This window comes from Cnephaeus nilssonii (genome assembly GCF_951640355.1).
Source record: "Cnephaeus nilssonii genome assembly, chromosome: 6".
NCBI classification, from domain to species: Eukaryota; Metazoa; Chordata; class Mammalia; order Chiroptera; family Vespertilionidae; genus Cnephaeus; species Cnephaeus nilssonii.
This window is the reverse complement of record NC_137077.1, coordinates 89,904,625-89,924,694: the sequence shown is the minus strand read 5'-3', so window position 1 is coordinate 89,924,694 and position 20,070 is coordinate 89,904,625. Positions and strand designations below refer to the sequence as shown.

At 44.2% G+C, this 20,070-nt stretch overlaps 1 protein-coding gene across 1 annotated transcript in view; it reads right to left on the bottom strand.

Annotated features, from left to right (window-relative positions):
• LOC307101113 (maestro heat-like repeat-containing protein family member 1) overlaps positions 1–20,070 on the bottom strand; it is a gene marked incomplete at its 5' end in the record, with an annotated part of 62,753 nt that overhangs the window by 25,437 nt on the left and 17,246 nt on the right. Inside the window, 8 exons of the mRNA XM_079773807.1 lie at positions 3,097–3,140; positions 3,826–3,970; positions 4,785–4,829; positions 5,057–5,173; positions 7,730–7,908; positions 8,924–9,034; positions 9,586–9,664; positions 10,217–10,315. Of these exons, the coding sequence (XP_079629933.1) occupies positions 3,097–3,140; positions 3,826–3,970; positions 4,785–4,829; positions 5,057–5,173; positions 7,730–7,908; positions 8,924–9,034; positions 9,586–9,664; positions 10,217–10,315 (819 nt within the window). The remainder of the gene's footprint in view (positions 1–3,096; positions 3,141–3,825; positions 3,971–4,784; positions 4,830–5,056; positions 5,174–7,729; positions 7,909–8,923; positions 9,035–9,585; positions 9,665–10,216; positions 10,316–20,070) is intronic.

Sequence of the window (20,070 nt, the reverse complement as noted above, 5' to 3'; positions counted from 1 at the left end):
AGGGAAGAGAAAGCTGCCTTTCCAATGTCTCAGCCTCTTAAGGATCATCCTTCAGGAACTTTTTCTGACCCACATACCTCCCAATAACAGCTAGGAAATAAAAAAGTTCCTTACATTTGCATAATTTTAAAATCAAAATTGCATAATTGAAGAAGTGCTTTCATGTTACTCTTCTTTCTCCCTCCTCTGAATTTCAGTGGCCTTTCTCCTTGCTTACTGCACACTGTCCTGTCTACCTTGCAATACCAGTCTGTGTGGACTCACCCACTCCCTACCTCAGGGTCTCTGCATTCCCCATTTTCTCTGTTTAGAACCCTCTTCTCCAGGCTCTTCAAAATGTCTTATTCTCATCTTTCAGATCTCACCTCAGTGAGCCTGCTCTGACCTCCCCAGTCCCTCTCCAGCTCATCACCCTGTATCCTTCCTTCAGAGCTTCCTCATAATCACTCATCCTATCTGTGGATTTGTTCCGTTAGTTCCTAACTTGCCCCAATCCCACATCTCAGGTGAGAATGGAGTTCAGGAGTAGTGTCTACCCAGTTCATTGCTCTGCCCCATTGCTCTCAGTGCCTCAGGCAGAAGGCAAACAGGACATTCAGCTGAATGCCTTACCTCCCCCTCCTATGGGTATCTTTTCCCCTCTAGCCAGTTGCTCAAGGTGCCTTGCCCAGACCTTAGGGTTTCCATCCCTTCAACTGGCTGCAGGAACTTTTCTGAACAGCTACCCACTGCAGCCTTCGGTGGAGAACTGTCCTCAGGTGACTGGGGCCTCCTTACCCCAGATGCCCGGGAGCTACATTGTTCTCTCTCCCCTCCCTGCACCGGACCAACCTTGGAAACCTGGAGCCAATGCCAAGCAAGCTGAGGGGCAGAGGGTACAAAAGCCCCCCTCACTTGTCTCCAGGCAGGATAGACTCCGCAGTGCACTTTACATCCAGGGCTCCCATGGGATCAGGCCACATCCTTATTTGGCTTCTCCTCTCCTCCACCCTGTGTCCTTCACTCTATCATAACTCCTCCGGAGAGCATTTCCTTGCTAAGTCACTGGACAAGAATCCTCACCTTGCTCTGCATCAATTAAACCTGACCTAAGGCACCTACTTTTCTGCTTAACTGGCAAAGACTACTCATCCTCCCAGACTTATCCACTCCTCTGCAGCAGACTCATCTTTCCAGGTTGCCCAGGACTGAGGCGGTTCCGCAGACACTGAATTTTCAGCACTAAAATCAAAGCAGTCTTGAGCAAATCTACACAGTGGATCACCTCTGACAAAGCTTCTCTGCCCAGCCCCCTCAGGCCTCCTCCATGCTCCCAAGCACATAGTGCATATTTCCATCCTGACGCTTACGGCGCTTAGAATAATTGCCCATTTTCTTGTCTATCTACTCAAGCAGATGATGGTTTCCCGAAGGCAGAGTCTGTTTTTACATGAATACCCTGTGCCCAGTCCAGTGTGTGTTCTGCTCTAAGCATTTAGTGCACTTTTAAAAAAAAATCCTCTCCCGAGGATATTTTTCCATTGATTTTTTAAAAGAGAGTGTGGAAGAGAGAGGGAAAGACAGAGAGAAATATCTATGTGAGAGAAACACATCAATTGTTGCCTTCTGCAGCGCCCTGACCAGGGCCCAGGCCAGGGTGGAGCCTGCCACCAACGTATGCAGCCTTGACTGGAATCAAACCCGGACCCCTTCAGTCTGCAAGTCGACACTCTATCCACTGAGTCAATCTGGCTAGGGCTAGTGCACATTTTAAATAACTGAGTTAATAAGATGAGAATTTGAGCTGCTTCATTTTGTATCTTTAATCTACCAACCACAAAGATGTGCATACAGTAGGTGCTTCATAAGTACTGTTAATAATTAGAGAGCAAACAGTCTTGGAAATAAGGCCTCTTTCCTGGAAACCTCGAGAGCCCAAATAAAGTATTGCTCGGTGACAGGAAAACAGGAATGGAAATCAACAAACCTGGAACAGACCCTAGCCAGTTTGGCTCAGTGGATAGAGTGTCGGCCTGTGGACTGAAGGGTTCCGGGTATGATTCTAGTCAAGGGCACGTACCTGGGTTACAGACTCCTCCCTGGCCTGGGCCCTAGTCAGGGCACATGCAGGAGACAACCAATTGATGTGTTTCTCTCACCCAGGTATTTCTGGCTTACTCTCTCTCTTCCACTCTCTCTAAAAAATCAATGGAAAAATATCCTTGGGTGGGGAGAAAAAAAGAAAAAAAGGAAGGAAGGAGAAAGAAAGAAGAAAAAAAGGAAGAAAGAAAGAAAAAAGGAAAGGAAGAAGAAAAAAAGGAAAGAAACCTGGATTCAGGTGCCAGTTTCCCCAATAATTCGCTTAAGATTCTAAATCCTCCTGGATTGTGTTTCTTCAGCTTGAAGGTAGAGATAATGACAGCTATAGGTTATTTAGGCTTTTTTTTAAATCTTTATTGTTGACACTTTATCAAGACTAAACCTGGATTAAAAAAACAAAAACAAAAAACTCCCACATTAAAAACAAAACAATGAACATGTTCATTGACAATAGTCCATGAAAAGTATATATGATTTGTAGAAAAAGCATAGCTGAGAAAGTACATAAAAGAGAAAAACAGGTACTATAGAGCTAAAAAACAAAACAAAACGTCTTACTGAAATTTTAAATGCTTATCAAAAGATATTTTAAAAATCTATAACTCTATATACAAAATTAATCTATTGCTATTTCATTTCATTGACCAACAATATCCTCCACATGTGATATGCACATAATCTCCTATTTCTTGACTTTTAGTAAAACTTCCTGTTTTTTGCAGCTCACAATAAGGCCACATAGGAGACAGGCTAAGCCTTTCCCATGGCCACTTTCCCATCTCCAGGCCTCACCACTATGCTCCCAGGTCCCTCCTGCATGCTCTTTGGCCCCTGTGATCCTGGGCCCTATCTCATTATTCCATACCCAGCATAATGCCTGAGACAAAGTAGTAACCAGCTATTTGTGAAATGAGTGGATGGATGGATGGATGGATGGATGGATGGATGGATGGATGGATGGGCTGATGAGTAGATGGAAGGATGTATGACTATAGTACTCATTCTGGCATCACTTACCACAAGATGGGTCAGGAGTCTCTGTGGTGAAATGAACTGGGTAGCTAAGGTAAAGAGAGGATAAAAGAAGAGGACAGAGTCAGTGCACACTTCAGGATGCTCAACCCCCTGCCTGCACTGGCAGCTCCCCACAGTACTTCAGAGGAGGAGAAAGAGCAAATAGGACAGGGAACATCAGTGCCAATGCCATGGGAGCTATAACATTTTGATTCAGATTAAAACACAAACCATTACATGTTCAGCCTTTAAACACACACACACATACACACACACATACCATGTGATATGCTGAACAGACATCCTAACTCTAACCCTGACTCGCACTGGGGTTAGAGGTCAGGGATGGGGTGAGCACAGAGTGAGGCTCAGAGTTAGGGCAAAGGAAGAACTAAGGGTCAGCAATGTGTGTGTATTCATTACTTTGTAATTAACAATGTTTGTACATCCTGACTCGAGTGTTTTATAATGAGGAGTAAAGGCAAGAAGGAACTGTGACTTTGAGAGGCAACCGCTTTTCATTCAAGAGGCAAAATGACTTTAAGCTGCTGTCTTAACCCTTTGCCTTTCTCTTCCCATCATGGCCCAAGCTTGGGACCTACAATCCCCCCTCCAGCATCCTCTGCACCCGCTCCCCTGTGGTGTCTCAGCCAGTCCCCAACTCCAACACTCCATGCCCACAAACAGACTTAATGTTCACCTCTCCACAGGCTGCCCCACCCTTGTACTTACGATTGAAGTGAAAGCTGCTGAGGTAAGGAACCTGGCCCAGGGAACGGGCCTTCAGAGCCATTTGTGTGGCTGCCTTACACAGAGGCACGAAGGCCAAGGTGTTGTTGGGCTCACACACCAAAGTGACCAGTTTGGGCAAAGATACCTGGCAGGACATGTGACAAGAATTTCAATGCCAAGCCCCAAGTCAGCCCCAGTCATAAGTCTCCAACCCCATGCCCTTGTCTCCCCTTCCTGGAGGGGTATTTGAGGCCTGTATACAGAGCCCCCTTAACCCATTCATATTCATTCTCTCCCTTTTCTTTCTCTCTCTCTCTCCACCCCTGACCCTCACCCCTCACACCATGTGAGAAAAGTATAAGCAGGGTCCTGATTAAAATTAGAGCAGGAAGAAGTTGACGTGATAGATGAGGGCTTCTTGAAATTTGGAATGTGTGACTTGTAATCACCTTCATTGAGGAACCTTCCAGAGTCAGAGACATGCTGAAGGTCAGGAGGCAGAGCTTACTGGGAGGTAGATTAAGTCTTAATTCCTTTTCCTCCCACAGCCCTTTCCTCAGCTTTGATGCAAATCAGTTCATATGAGCCTCCAAAAATCCCTAGAGGTTGCTGAGAACAGTCAGGGAATATAATCACCCCCTCTTTTATCAAAGAAGAAAATGCAGCTGGGAGAACAAGTTATTCAAGATTGTACAGCTAGAAAACTGGCTGATCAGGACTCAGACTCTGGCTTCCAGATCCACACCCAGTGATCTGCTTTTGCGGCACTGAGCCCTTCTCAGTGGAACCCCAGGCACTTGTGTGGAATGAAATGGAGGTGGGTTGAGGTGAAAGAGACACCACAAGACATTAGATGGAGGGGGAAGGTGGGATGCAGTTGGGGTGGGGGTCAGGGTAGTGTTCGGGGGAGCCAGGGGAGGAGGAAATGGAGAGGCCTGTTTGGCCCTAGCTGTTTATACCATCTGTAGGATTCTGGAACACATTATTTGGATGTCCTCTTCATTCTAGAATATGAAAAGGAAAGATTTAAATCCAAAAACAATGCTAGCTAAGTCTCTGTGTTCAAGGCTTTCCCTGGCTCACTGTTCAGGGTTTTAGAGGCCAAAGACCCTTCACATGTGCCAGGCGTACCCTCCCCTTTCCCTCTTGCTCCCAACCCTGCCTTCCTCTTGTTCCATCCCCTCAGGTGTGCTCCCATCCTTGGTCCCCTCCCTGCCCAGCCCCTGCTTACAGATGGGTCAGACTCCATGATCTTGATGATATAGCTGATTATAGTGTTCCCCTGGGGCAAGGCCAAGTAGTTATGCTGTTCCAGTATCTCAATGAAGTGCATGAGGACCTTCAGCACCTGTGGAGTCACAAACCATCACATGACAGAGAGAATGACAGGGACTGTCAGTATGACCCTTCATATTCCAGGTGAGGACACAGAGGACCAAGGCAGGTAAGGGGATCAGATCTCCTGACACCAAACCCAGTGTGACTCTACAGCAGGCTCTAGATAATGACAGACCACCAGCCACTAAACCTGACCACTTCTGTACTTTGCCCTGAAGTTCTAACCATTTCAGCTCCCACCACCTTCCTGGAGAATGCTAAGTACTTACCTTGCCCTCACCTTATTTCCCCAGAGATATAAAAATTAGCAGGAGTGTTGGATTGTGGGAGAATCTGAGTCCAGGAATGTCCCATGGTCTGGCCTTCCTAGGAAAAGCTAGGAACAAGTCCCACAAGTCCTGAGGGCCCTTCACATTCCAGGCGAGGACACAGAGGTTTTGGCACCCCAAACCACTGCTCCACTCCTCCCCTGCTCCCCTATTCTGTGTGATCCAGAACTGAAGCAGTCTGTGCTGTCTCCAGCCCTGTTTGAAGAGCTTGTTAAAAAATATGGTTTCTCACAAAGTATTGAATCAGCAATTTGAAAGATAAGGTAGCAGAAAATACCTAATTAGAACAGCAAAAAAAAAAAAAAAAAAAAAACCACACAAAAAAAAACCAAAACAAAACAAAAAAAAAAAACAGAATAAAAAGAAAAATGAGGGTAGTTTAAGGGGCCTCTGAGACAACATCAAGCATACAAATATTCGTATAATGGAGTGCCAGCAGGACCAGAAAAATAGGAAGGAATTGAAAACTTATTTGAAAAAATAATGACAGAAATCTTCCCTCACCTGGTCAAGGAAATAGACATACAAGTTTAGGAAGTGCAGAGAGTCCCAGACAAGATGAACCCAAAGAGGCCCACACTAAAACACATGATAATTAAATGCAGAAGGTTAAAGACAAAGAGAGAATCTTAAAAGCAGCAAGAGAAAAACAGTTAGTTACCTATAAAGGAACTTCCATAGATTGTCAGCTGATTTCTCAACAGGAACTTTGCTGGCCAGAAGGAACTGGCAAGATATATTCAAAGTGATGAAAAACAAAGCCCTACCACCAAAAATCATTCTAACCAGCAAGGCTATCATTTAGAATCGAAGGAGAAATAAAGAGCTTCCAAGACAAGAAAAAGTTAAAGGAGTTCATCAACACCAAACCAATATTAGGAGAAATGTTAAAGGGTCTTCTTTAATGAGAAGACGAAAGGAATATAAAAAATATGAATAATAAAATGGCAATAACTACATATCTATCAACAATTACTTTAAATGCAAATGAATTAAGTGCTCCAATAAAAAGACATAGGATGGTTGAATGGATAAGAAAACAAGATGCTTCCATATGCTATCTGCAAGAGAGTCACTTCACGTCAAAAAGAGACATGCACAGACTAAAAATAAAGGGATGGAAAAAGGTATTTCATGAAAATGGTAACAAAACAAAAAAAGCTGGAGTAGCAATACTTACTATCAGACAAAATAGACTTTAAAACAAAGCCTACAAGGAGAGAAAAAGAAGGACCCAGCAATTAAGCTTTGGATATTTATCTGAAGAAACCCAAAACGTGAAATTGAAAAGACATATATATTCATATATTTATTGCAGCATTATTTACATTAGCCAAGATATGGAAGCAAACTAAGTATCCATCAATAGAGGAATAGATAAAGAAGAAGTGGAACATATATACAATGAAATATGACTCAACCATGAAAAAATAATGAAATCTTGCCATCTTCAGCATGGATAGAGCTAGAGGGTGTTGTGCTGAGTGAAATAAGTGAAACAGAGAAAGACAAATGCAATATTATTTCACTTAGTTGTGAAATCTATAAACAAAATAAATGAACAAGCAGAACTGAGACAGCCTCATAGACACAGAGAACATTTTGGTAGTTGGCAGATGGGAGGGGAGTGGGGGGGATGGACGAAAAGGTGAAGGAATTAAGAAATACAAATTGGTAATTATAGAATATTCATGGGATGTAAAGTACAGCATAGGGAACATAGTCAATAATATTGTAATAACTATGTGGGTGTGTACTAGATTTATTGGGGTGATCACTTCATAAGTTGCATAAATAAATGTCTAATCACTAGGATGTACACCTGAAACTAATATAACATTGTATAGCAACTGTAATTGAATAAATTTTTTAAAGAAAATAATTTACACACACACACACACACATGCACGCACACACACACACACACACACACACACACATATGTAAAGAAAAGGTAAGAAAAAAATATATATTGATCTTCTCAGACTCCATGCAAGATGTGTTGTTTCAGGACTTCTCTCCCTAAGAAAACTGAATTCTTGGGGGACAGAATTAATATCTTTCAGAGCTTCATGTCCCTACTGGGCTCACCACAGTACTGCCCACCAAAAAGGCTCAGAAAATATGAAGGAACCACGTGTCCACTTCTCAAACCTTTCTCAGGTTTTGACAAGCCCAAATGTAACCCATGGGCAGAAAAGTCTGAGACCAGAAGTAGCTTGGCAAGGATGCCTTACCTGTCTCTTCATTCCCCCAAACCTTCCCCTCTCCATTTTACCAGACCCCAATTTCTCAAAACAGCAATTGCCCTCCCAGCCCGAACATTCTGCCATTCTGCTCACTGGTTCGAGGTCCTCCTGAATCACCAGAATGGTTGAATTCAGCACCACGAGCAGCAGCTTCTCTGTCAGAGGCACTAGAGGAAAGACAGACATACATGAGGCAGGGCTGGGGGGAGGTGTCAGTCTCCTCCCTCCCCCTTTGTTGCGCTTGGGCCTCAGCCCTTGCCAGGCTCCCACAGCTGAGCACACAAGTCTGCCTCACTGGCCATGCTGTTCTGCTCACCCTCTGCGATCTCAACCTTTAGAAATGCCAGCACTGCTCTTTGTCTGTGTGAATTCCATCTGCTGACTCAGTCTCCTTTCTGTTCTCAGCACAGCTCCTACATAGAGTCTATCCCATCTCCTGACTGACGCCTTCTCTGCATTCCTGTTGCCCATCGCCATGCTCACATTTAAGTAACTTATCACATATTATCCTGTATCCTGTTGCTGTGTGAACAGTCTCTTCTTCCCTACTTGACAGTGAGCTCCTCAGAACAGGGACCATGTCTTATTTATGTGTGTATTTTCTGTGCCTCGTTCTGTGTTAGGCACACAGCAAAGTTTTGATGGACACTTGATTAGAATTAAACCTACACTATGTTTTCTCAATAAAAATGCCTAAAGGTAGGAATTAATGTTAACGACATTTTTGTTTTTTATAATCCTCACCCAAGGATAGGTTGTTTTTTATTTTAGAGAAAGAGGGGGGGGGTGGGAGAGAGGAAGAGAGATAAACATCAATGTGAGAGAGAAACATTGATCAGTCACCTTCCATATGCTCCCGATCAGGGAACATACCACCCACCTAGGTATGTGCCCTCACCGGAAACGAACCCACAGTCTTGTGGTATATAGGATGACACTCCATCTAACTGAGCCACCCAGCCAAGGCACCTCCATTTTTCAAATGAGGAAATAGAGGTACAGACTAAAAGTAATCTGTCCCAGTTTGCATAGCTAATAAGAGTCAAAACCAGGATTTGAACCCATTGAGTTTATATTGAGTTTACAACTGTGCTTTTGACTACCCCACATGGGAGTGTCTGCCCCAGAAAGAAGATTTCCTGAGCAAGAAGATCTCTAGGACCAGGCTCAGTTCGTACTCACATTCCTGGAACACATCTGTGAATGCTTGAAGGGCAGATTCTATCTTGGCTGGCTCAGTGGACTCCATGGCCGATAGTATTAGGGATACCATCTGATCCTGGTATAACTTGGCTATTAGAGGGCATGAATACATGGGAGTCAGGGGTATGTTTAAATGGGAGGTGGTGTGCAGAAGAAAATCATGCTCACAGCAAACCACTGATGCCATGAGCTGGGTAAATTAGGGTCTATTACGTTGGAGAAAAAAGGAGGAAGAAAGAGAGCCAGTGTTTGCCCAGCATTACCATGATCCCAGCATGGGGCAGATGCTTTTCCTGAGCTAGGCTTGTTCCTCCCCTGCCCCACCATGTGCTCTCCCATTAGGTCAGAACCTCTTTCGTGACCATCAGTGCTTTAATCACATTATCACCTTTCTGAGCTCAGGATCACCAAAGGAGAAAGGGGAGCCAACCCCAGGGGAAGGGAGTGGTAACCAAAGGGATAGGGAGGGGAGAATGCCTATGCCCTTTGAGATTCATTGAATTTCAGGCAAACTTTACATGGATACTTTGCATCTTGTCTGAAGGACAGAAGCCCATCTTGGGAACCTAGCGCCCCAAGGAGTACAAAGTCTTGAGTACCCAGGGACACATACCTGGGGCTGGGCAAATGTGTTAACTTACCCAGGATGTAGAAAGCCGTCAGGGCGAGGCTGCAGTTCTCCAGAGAGTGAGGATCTGATGGGTTGACTTTTGCACTCAGCTGTGGGGAGACCAAGGCCATCAGACCCGGGAACACTGAAAAATCAGGGGCTCTGGGCATGGATGGAGAAACTGAGGTATGCAGCCAGAATAAGTGTGGCACTTGCCCGTAAGGAGAATGTGAAAATAGAACCCAGGAACACACCTACACAGCCCCAAAGGAAAGAAGATGTGGCCAGCAAATACATGGAAGGTAACACCTTTTTGCAAAATGTTCAATTGTCCTCTTCCTACTCTAGGCTGCAACACAGAAGGCCTGCCATTTCCCACAGGCATAATGGGTCGGTTTGGACTCTCTGCCCTTAACCAGTTTAGAGGGAGCAACAATGGCCTCCACCCCAAGAAACATACAGAAATGTATGCAATTTACCTCTTAGAGAATATCCACTCTGTGACCAGAATCCAGGCAGTGAAGCCTGAGGTGTGTGCAGTTACTGTCACCATGAGAAAAACCCAGGGCCGAGTGGAGGTTGTGACCTGGGCTGGGGTAACCATCACCTCCACAGAAGAGGGGAAGACCAAGCCCGGGATACTTCCAGCCTCCAGCACTCACCTGCTGGATCAGCACGCCTATAATGTTTTCCAGCTGGGATTCCAAGTTTATACCTCCGCAGCCGCTGAGCGCCAGAGCATTCACCAGTTGGCAGATACACTGTGTGTGTAAGGACAGAGTCAGCCACTCAGCCAGCCCTTGCCACAGCCTCAAGGGGAAGCCTCTGTCCTCAGGTCTCCTCTCAGAGAGGGCCCAATATCATAGTTCACACTGCCCTCTTGGATCTTTTCAGGAAGACCCGAGAGGCTAGTTTTTCCATAGCCAAGTACTGCCATGAGCTGCTCCTCCACCTCACCCAAGTAACCTCATTATTCCACGGTAACTTTTAGAGCAACACAGCATTGCAGGTGTTGGCTGACTTTAAAGAAGTAGGACAAAGAAATCATGGCCAGGGAGAAACCAAGTTGGCGGCATAGGTAAACCCCTATATTGCTGCCTTGCACAACAATTTCAAAACTACAACTGGACGACAGAGCGGACATAGTCCAGAACCAACAGAAAGCTGGCTGAGTGGAAATTTTACAACTAGAAGGAAAGAGAAAAGGACACTGAGACTCAGAGGAGCTGTGGAGGACAGAGGTACAGAGACCTGCGAGCAGAAAGGGGGGGTGGTGGCTTAATAAGTGGCTGGCTTACTTGCAGCATGCAGAAAGGGCAGGCAGCAAGCACGCAGCTAGCTTTCTCGTTCAAGAGGGAAACAAAACCTCCCAACTGCACTGAACTCCAGTTCCAGGTGAGACTTTTGGGTAACCAGACTCATTTGGGGAGTAACTGGAATGTCTGGCAGCGGGCGAAACTCGAGAGGAGCCTTCTCTCAGAGGTGCGTGCAGCCATTGCTGCAAGACACTGAGACACAAGGGCCCATTAGGGCAGGGCTGATGAAAAACTAAGGCTGTCTGCTCAGCCCTGAGACTCCGCCCCATCCAAGCTGAGCACAGAAGCTCTCCCAGTGGAGACACAGCTGATCCTCACAGCCAATTGGCCTGGAGGTCAATTCCTCCCAGTGACACCAACAACAATCAAGACTTAACTACAACAAGACTGCACACACAGCCTACAAAGGGGCACACCAAGAATGTTCGCCTCAGGTAACTGGGGAGGCTGAGCCACTAGTCCCTGCTAGGACACCTAGCACACAAACCCATTCCATCAACTCAGGGAAGCAGCTCAATTGTGGAGACAAAGAGGCAGGTCACAAATGAAGGAAATGGAGGAAAGCAAATGACTGGATATAGAGTTCAAAACCACGGTTATAAGGTTTTTCAAGAATTTCCTAGAAAAGGCCGATAAATTTAACGAGACCCTCGAGGATATGAAAAAGGATCACCTAGAAATTAAGCATACAGTAACTGAAATAAAAAATATTATAGAGACCTAAAACCAGACTAGAGGATCGCAAGAATCAAGTCAAAGATTTGGAATACAAAGAAGCAAAAAACACTCCTCCAGAAAAGCAGAAAGAAAAAAGAATCCAAAAATATGAAGATAGTGTAAGGAGCCTCTGGGACAACTTCATGTGTACCAACATCAGAATTATGGGGGTCCCAGAAGAAGAGAGAGAGCAAGATACTGAAAACCTATTTGAAGAAATAGTGAAGGAAAACTCCCCCCACCTGGTGAAAGAAATAGACTTACAAGTCCAGGAAGCACACAGAACCCCAAACAAAAGGAATCCAAAGAGGACCAACGAAGACACATCATAATTAAAATGCCAAGAGCAAAAGACAAAGAGAGAATATTAAAAGCAGGAAGAGAAAAACAGTTAGTTACCTACAAGGGAGCACACATACGATTGTCAGCTGATTTCTCAACAGAAACTATGCAGGCCAGACGGGAATGACAAGAAATATTCAAAGTGATGAATAGCAAAAAACTACAACCAAGATTACTCTACCCAGCAAAGCTATCATTCAGAATTGAAGGTCAGATAAAGAGCTTCACAGATCAGAAAAAGCCAGAGGAGTTCATCACCAACAAACCAGAATTATATGAAATGCTGAAAGGTATTCTTTAAGAAGAGAAAGAAGAAGAAAAAGGTAAAGATAAAAATTAAGAACAACAAATACATATCTATCAAAAGTGAATCTAAAAACCAAGGGAATAAAAAATCTGATGAACAGTATTAACTGGTGAATATAATAGAATCAGGGGCATAGAAAGGAAGTGGACTGACAATTTTCTAGGGAAAAGGGGGGTGGGGGTTGCGGGAAGAGACTGGACAAAAAGCGTACACCTATGAATGAAGACGGGGGGAGAGGTAAGGGGGCAGAGGGTGGGGTAGGAACCTGGTGGAGGGAGCTATGGGGGGAAAAAGAGAAACTATTATAATAATCTGAAAAATAAAGATTTATTAAATTTTTTAAAAAGGAATCACGGCCAAAGAAAGAACTGGTTCTATTGTTCTGTCTTGCACAATTTGGAAAACCACACTTAAAATCCTAAATATCTAGTGGATTGTATTGTTTTATGGGTTTTTCTTCTCACTTGTGTGAGAGGCTACAAATTGCCTCAGTTTTCACATGTGTAAGCAGTCCATTTTGTTTTTTTAAAAGACAGCTTTATTGATGTCTAATTGTATATAATAAAAAGGTAATAGGCACATCAACCGAACAGCAGAAGGACTGGTCACTATGACGCGCTCAACACAGGAGCTGCTCCCTGGTGGTCAGTGCGCTCTCACAGGGGAAGCACCGCTCATCCAGAAGCATGGTGAGCACAGTGGTAGTGCAGGCAGCCCTAAGGATGTCCGACTGCTGGCTTAGGCCAGCAGGGAACAGCCCTAAACTGGCAGTAGGACAACCCCCAAGGGCTCCTGGACCGCAAGAGGGCGCAGGCGGGGCTCAGGGACCCCGTACCCCCCAGTCCCTCCCCCACCCGTCCTCCTCTCCTGCTGAGTGCATGAATCTTGTTCACTGGGCTTCTAGTTGATATATAATATACTGCACATATTTTAAGTATACTATTTAATAAATGTAAACACCCTTGAAACCATCTCCACAATTAAGATAATAAGCATATCCATCACCCCTAAAACTTTCCTCTTATCTCTTTGTAACCCCTCTTGCCCTCCCCTCGGAACAACGTTCCTTTCCCCAGGCAACCACTGATCTGCATTCTTTCACTACAAATCTCTCACTTAATTTTTTAAAAACTGCCAAACTGTTTTCCAAAATGGTTGTGCCAATTTACAGATGTATAGTGGCATCTCAATGTAATTTTAAATTTTTCTAAATGATTCTTATCAACTTTTCCAGTGCTAATTTGATATCCCCATATTTATTCAAATATTTTGCCAATTTTTAAAATATTTTAAAATTCATTTTAGATAGGTTGGAGGTGGGGGAGAAGGAGAGGGGGGGGAGAGAGAGACAGAGAGAGAGAGAGAGAGAGAGAGAGAGAGAGAGATTGATCAGGAACAAAACAAGGAAGTCCACTCTCACCATTCTTACTCAACATAGTGCTAGAAATCCTAAGCAGAGCAATATGGCAAGAGAATGAAATAAAAGACATTCAAATATGGAAGGAAGAAATAAAACTATAACTTTTTGCAGATGACATTTTTCTGTATAAAGAAAACACTAGAGACTCCACCAAAAATAAAACAAACAAACAAAAAAAAAACTACCCACAACTATTAGGAACAATAAACAAATACAGTAGAGTTTCAGGTTACAAAAATCTATGTGCCAATATCCATTGCCTTCCTGTATACTAACAACAAAAATTCAGAAAAAGAAATAAAAAAACAATTCCTTCTGCAATTGCAATCAAAAGAATAAAATACCTAGGAATAAACGTAACAGAGAATGTGGAAGACCTATATACTGAAAATCACAAAGCATTATTAAAAAACATTCAAAAAGACACAATAAAATGGAAAAATATTCCATGTTCATGGATTGGAAGAATCAACATAGTTTAAATGGCCATATTACCCAAAGCAATATGCAGATTCCAATGTCATTTTTTAAAGAAATAGAATGAGAAGTCATCAGATTTATATGGAACCACAAAGGACCCCAAATAGCAAAGGCAATACTGAGAAAAAAGAACAAAGTTGGAGGTATCACGCTACCTGACTTCAAATTATACTACAGAGCTATGACCTCCAGAACAGCATGGTACTGGCAGAGAAACAGACACACAGATCAATGGAACAGAACAGAGAGAGCCAGGCTATAAAACCACATGCATATGGACAGGTAATTTTTGAGAAAGGAGCCAGAAAGACACAGCAGAGTAAAGATAGTCTCTTCAATAAATGGTGCTGGGAAAACTGGAAAGCCACATGGAAATGAATGAAAGTGGATTACAGTTTGTCCCCACATACAAAAATTAATTCAACATGGATCAAAGGGGTGGGGAGAGAAGATGGAACTAATATATGGTGACACGAGATCTGACTTTGGGTAGTTACCACATGGAGCAATATGCAGATCTTGTAATACTGAAACTCACACCTGAAAACTGTATGTTCATGCTGACCAATGTCACTCCAATAAATTTAATTTTAAAGAAATCATTTTTCTTTTTCACTGGTTTTGAGAAATTTAATTGTGACATGATTTGGAGTAGTTTTTTTATTTCAGATGTACACCTGAAACTAATATAACATTGTATAGCAACTGTAATTGAATAAATTTTTAAAGAAAATAATTTACACACACACACACACACACATGCACACACACACACACACACACACACACACATATATATATGTAAAGAAAAGGTAAGAAAAAAATATATATTGATCTTCTCAGACTCCATGCAAGATGTGTTGTTTCAGGACTTCTCTCCCTAAGCAAACTGAATTCTTGGGGGACAGAATTAATATCTTTCAGAGCTTCATGTCCCTACTGGGCTCACCACAGTACTGCCCACCAAAAAGGCTCAGAAAATATGAAGGAACCACCTGTCCACTTCTCAAACCTTTCTCAGGTTTTGACAAGCCCAAATGTAACCCATGGGCAGAAAAATCTGAGACCAGAAGTAGCTTGGCAAGGATGCCTTACCTGTCTCTTCATTCCCCCAAACCTTCCCCTCTCCATTTTACCAGACCCCAATTTCTCAAAACAGCAATTGCCCTCCCAGCCCGAACATTCTGCCATTCTGCTCACTGGTTCGAGGTCCTCCTGAATCACCAGAATGGTTGAATTCAGCACCACGAGCAGCAGCTTCTCTGTCAGAGGCACTAGAGGAAAGACAGACATACATGAGGCAGGGTTGGGGGGAGGTGTCAGTCTCCTCCCTCCCCCTTTGTTGCGCTTGGGCCTCAGCCCTTGCCAGGCTCCCACAGCTGAGCACACAAGTCTGCCTCACTGGCCATGCTGTTCTGCTCACCGTCTGCGATCTCAACCTTTAGAAATGCCACCACTGCTCTTTGTCTGTGTGAATTCCTTCTGCTGACTCAGTCTCCTTTCTGTTCTCAGCACAGCTCCTACATAGAGTCTATCCCATCTCCTGACTGACGCCTTCTCTGCATTCCTGTTGCCCATCGCCATGCTCACATTTAAGTAACTTATCACATATTATCCTGTATCCTGTTGCTGTGTGAACAGTCTCTTCTTCCCTACTTGACAGTGAGCTCCTCAGAACAGGGACCATGTCTTATTTATGTGTGTATTTTCTGTGCCTCATTCTGTGTTAGGCACACAGCAAAGTTTTGATGGACACTTGATTAGAATTAAACCTACACTATGTTTTCTCAATAAAAATGCCTAAAGGTAGGAATTAATGTTAACGACATTTTTGTTTTTTATAATCCTCACCCAAGGATAGGTTGTTTTTTATTTTAGAGAAAGAGGGGGGGGGAGAGGAAGAGAGATAAACATCAATGTGAGAGAGAAACATTGATCAGTCACCTTCCATATGCTCTCGATCAGGGAACATACCACCCACCTAGATATGTGCCCTCACCGGAAACGAACCCACAGTCTTGTGGTATATAGGATGACACTCCATCTAACTGAGCCACCCAGCCCAGGCACCTCCATTTTTCAAATGAGGAAATAGAGGTACAGACTAAAAGTAATCTGTCCCAGTTTGCACAGCTAATAAGAGTCAAAACCAGGATTTGAAACCATTGAGTTTATATTGAGTTTACAACTGTGCTTTTGACTACCCCACATGGGAGTGTCTGCCCCAGAAAGAAGATTTCCTGAGCAAGAAGATCTCTAGGACCAGGCTCAGTTCGTACTCACATTCCTGGAACACGTCTGTGAATGCTTGAAGGGCAGATTCTATCTTGGCTGGCTCAGTGGACTCCATGGCCGATAGTATTAGGGATACCATCTGATCCTGGTATAACTTGGCTATCAGAGGGCATGAATACATGGGAGTCAGGGGTATGTTTAAGTGGGAGGTGGTGTGCAGAAGAAAATCATGCTCACAGCAAACCACTGATGCCATGAGCTGGGTAAGTTCGGGTCTATTACGTTGGAGAAAAAAGGAGGAAGAAAGAGAGCCAGTGTTTGCCCAGCATTACCATGATCCCAGCATGGGGCAGATGCTTTTCCTGAGCTAGGCCTGTCCCTCCCCTGCCCCACCATGTGCTCTCCCATTAGGTCAGAGCCTCTTTCGTGACCATCAGTGCTTTAATCACATTATCACCTTTCTGAGCTCAGGATCACCAAAGGAGAAAGGGGAGCCAACCCCAGGGGAAGGGAGTGGTAACCAAAGGGATAGGGAGGGGAGAATGCCTATGCCCTTTGAGATTCATTGAATTTCAGGCAAACTTTACATGGATACTTTGCATCTTGTCTGAAGGACAGAAGCCCATCTTGGGAACCTAGCGCCCCAAGGAGTACAAAGTCTTGAGTACCCAGGGACACATACCTGGGGCTGGGCAAATGTGTTAACTTACCCAGGATGTAGAAAGCCGTCAGGGCGAGGCTGCAGTTCTCCAGAGAGTGAGGATCTGATGGGTTGACTTTTGCACTCAGCTGTGGGGAGACCAAGGCCATCAGACCCGGGTACACTGAAAAATCAGGGGCTCTGGGCATGGATGGTAAACTGAGGTTTGCAGCCAGAATAAGTGTGGCACTTGCCCGTAAGGAGAATGTGAAAATAGAACCCAGGAACACACCTACACAGCCCCAAAGGAAAGAAGATGTGGCCAGCAAATACATGGAAGGTAACACCTTTTTGCAAAATGTTCAATTGTCCTCTTCCTACTCTAGGCTGCAACACAGAAGGCCTGCCATTTCCCACAGGCATAATGGGTCGGTTTGGACTCTCTGCCCTTAACCAGTTTAGAGGGAGCAACAATGGCCTCCACCCCAAGAAACATACAGAAATGTATGCAATTTACCTCTTAGAGAATATCCACTCTGTGACCAGAATCCAGGCAGTGAAGCCTGAGGTGTGTGCAGTTACTGTCACCATGAGAAAAACCCAGGGCCGAGTGGAGGTTGTGACCTGGGCTGGGGTAACCATCACCTCCACAGAAGAGGGGAAGACCAAGCCCGGGGTACTTCCAGCCTCCAGCACTCACCTGCTGGAACAGCACGCCTATAATGTTTTCCAGCTGGGATTCCAAGTTTATACCTCCGCAGCCGCTGAGCGCCAGAGCATTCACCAGTTGGCAGATACACTGTGTGTATAAGGACAGAGTCAGCCACTCAGCCAGCCCTTGCCACAGCCTCAAGGGGAAGCCTCTGTCCTCAGGTCTCCTCTCAGAGAGGGTCCAATATCATAGTTCACACTGCCCTCTTGGATCTTTTCAGGAAGACCCGAGAGGCTAGTTTTTCCATAGCCAAGTACTGCCATGAGCTGCTCCTCCACCTCACCCAAGTAACCTCATTATTCCACGGTGACTTTTAGAGCAACTCAGCATTGCAGGTGTTGGCTGACTTTAAAGAAGTAGGACAAAGAAATCATGGCCAGGGAGAAACCAAGTTGGCGGCATAGGTAAACACCTATATTGCTGCCTTGCACAACAATTTCAAAACTACAACTGGACGACAGAGCGGACATAGTCCAGAACCAACAGAAAGCTGGCTGAGTGGAAATTTTACAACTAGAAGGAAAGAGAAAAGGACACTGAGACTCAGAGGAGCTGTGGAGGACAGAGGTACAGAGACCTGCGAGCAGAAAGGGGGCGTGGTGGCTTAATAAGTGGCTGGCTTACTTGCAGCATGCAGAAAGGGCAGGCAGCAAGCACGCAGCTAGCTTTCTCGTTCAAGAGAAAAACAAAACCTCCCAACTGCACTGAACTCCAGTTCCAGGTGAGACTTTTGGGTAACCAGACTCATTTGGGGAGTAACTGGACTGTCTGGCAGCGGGCGAAACTCGAGAGGAGCCTTCTCTCAGAGGTGCGTGCAGCCATTGCTGCAAGACACTGAGACACAAGGGCCCCTTAGGGCAGGGCTGATGAAAAACTAAGGCTGTCTGCTCAGCCCTGAGACTCCGCCCCATCCAAGCTGAGCACAGAAGCTCTCCCAGTGGAGACACAGCTGATCCTCACAGCCAATTGGCCTGGAGGTCAACTCCCCGCAGTGATACTAACAATAATCTAGTCTTAAGTACAACAAGACTGCACACACAGCCCACAAAGGGGCACACCAAGAATGTCCGCCTCAGGTAACTGGGGAGGCTGAGCCACTAGTCCCTGTTTGGACACCTAGCACACAAACCCATTCCATCAACTCAGGGAAGCAGCTCAATTGTGGAGACAAAGAGGCAGGTCACAAATGAAGGAAATGGAGGAAAGCAAATGACTGGATATAGAGTTCAAAACCACGGTTATAAGGTTTTTCAAGAATTTCCTAGAAAAGGCCGATAAATTTAACGAGACCCTCGAGGATATGAAAAAGGATCACCTAGAAATTAAGCATACAGTGACTGAAATAAAAAATATTATAGAGACCTAAAACCAGACTAGAGGATCGCAAGAATCAAGTCAAAGATTTGGAATACAAAGAAGCAAAAAACACTCCTCCAGAAAAGCAGAAAGAAAAAAGAATCCAAAAATATGAAGATAGTGTAAGGAGCCTCTGGGACAACTTCATGCGTACCAACATCAGAATTATGGGGGTCCCAGAAGAAGAGAGAGAGCAAGATACTGAAAACCTATTTGAAGAAATAGTGAAGGAAAACTTCCCCCACCTGGTGAAAGAAATAGACTTACAAGTCCAGGAAGCACACAGAACCCCAAACAAAAGGAATCCAAAGAGGACCAACCAAGACACATCATAATTAAAATGCCAAGAGCAAAAGACAAAGAGAGAATATTAAAAGCAGGAAGAGAAAAACAGTTAGTTACCTACAAGGGAGCACACATACGATTGTCAGCTGATTTCTCAACAGAAACTATGCAGGCCAGACGGGAATGACAAGAAATATTCAAAGTGATGAATAGCAAAAAACTACAACCAAGATTACTCTACCCAGCAAAGCTATCATTCAGAATTGAAGGTCAGATAAAGAGCTTCACAGATCAGAAAAAGCTAAAGGAGTTCATCACCAACAAACCAGAATTATATGAAATGCTGAAAGGTATTCTTTAAGAAGAGAAAGAAGAAGAAAAAGGTAAAGATAAAAATTAAGAACAACAAATACATATCTATCAACAAGTCAATCTAAAAACCAAGGGCATAAAAAATCTGATGAACAGTATTAACTGGTGAATATAATAGAATCAGGGGCATAGAAAGGAAGTGGACTGACAATTTTCTAGGGAAAAGGGGAGTGGGGGTTGCGGGAAGAGACTGGACAAAAAGCGTACACCTATGAATGAAGACGGGGGGAGAGGTAAGGGGGCAGAGGGTGGGGTAGGAACCTGGTGGAGGGGAGCTATGGGGGGAAAAAGAGAAACTATTATAATAATCTGAAAAATAAAGATTTATTAAATT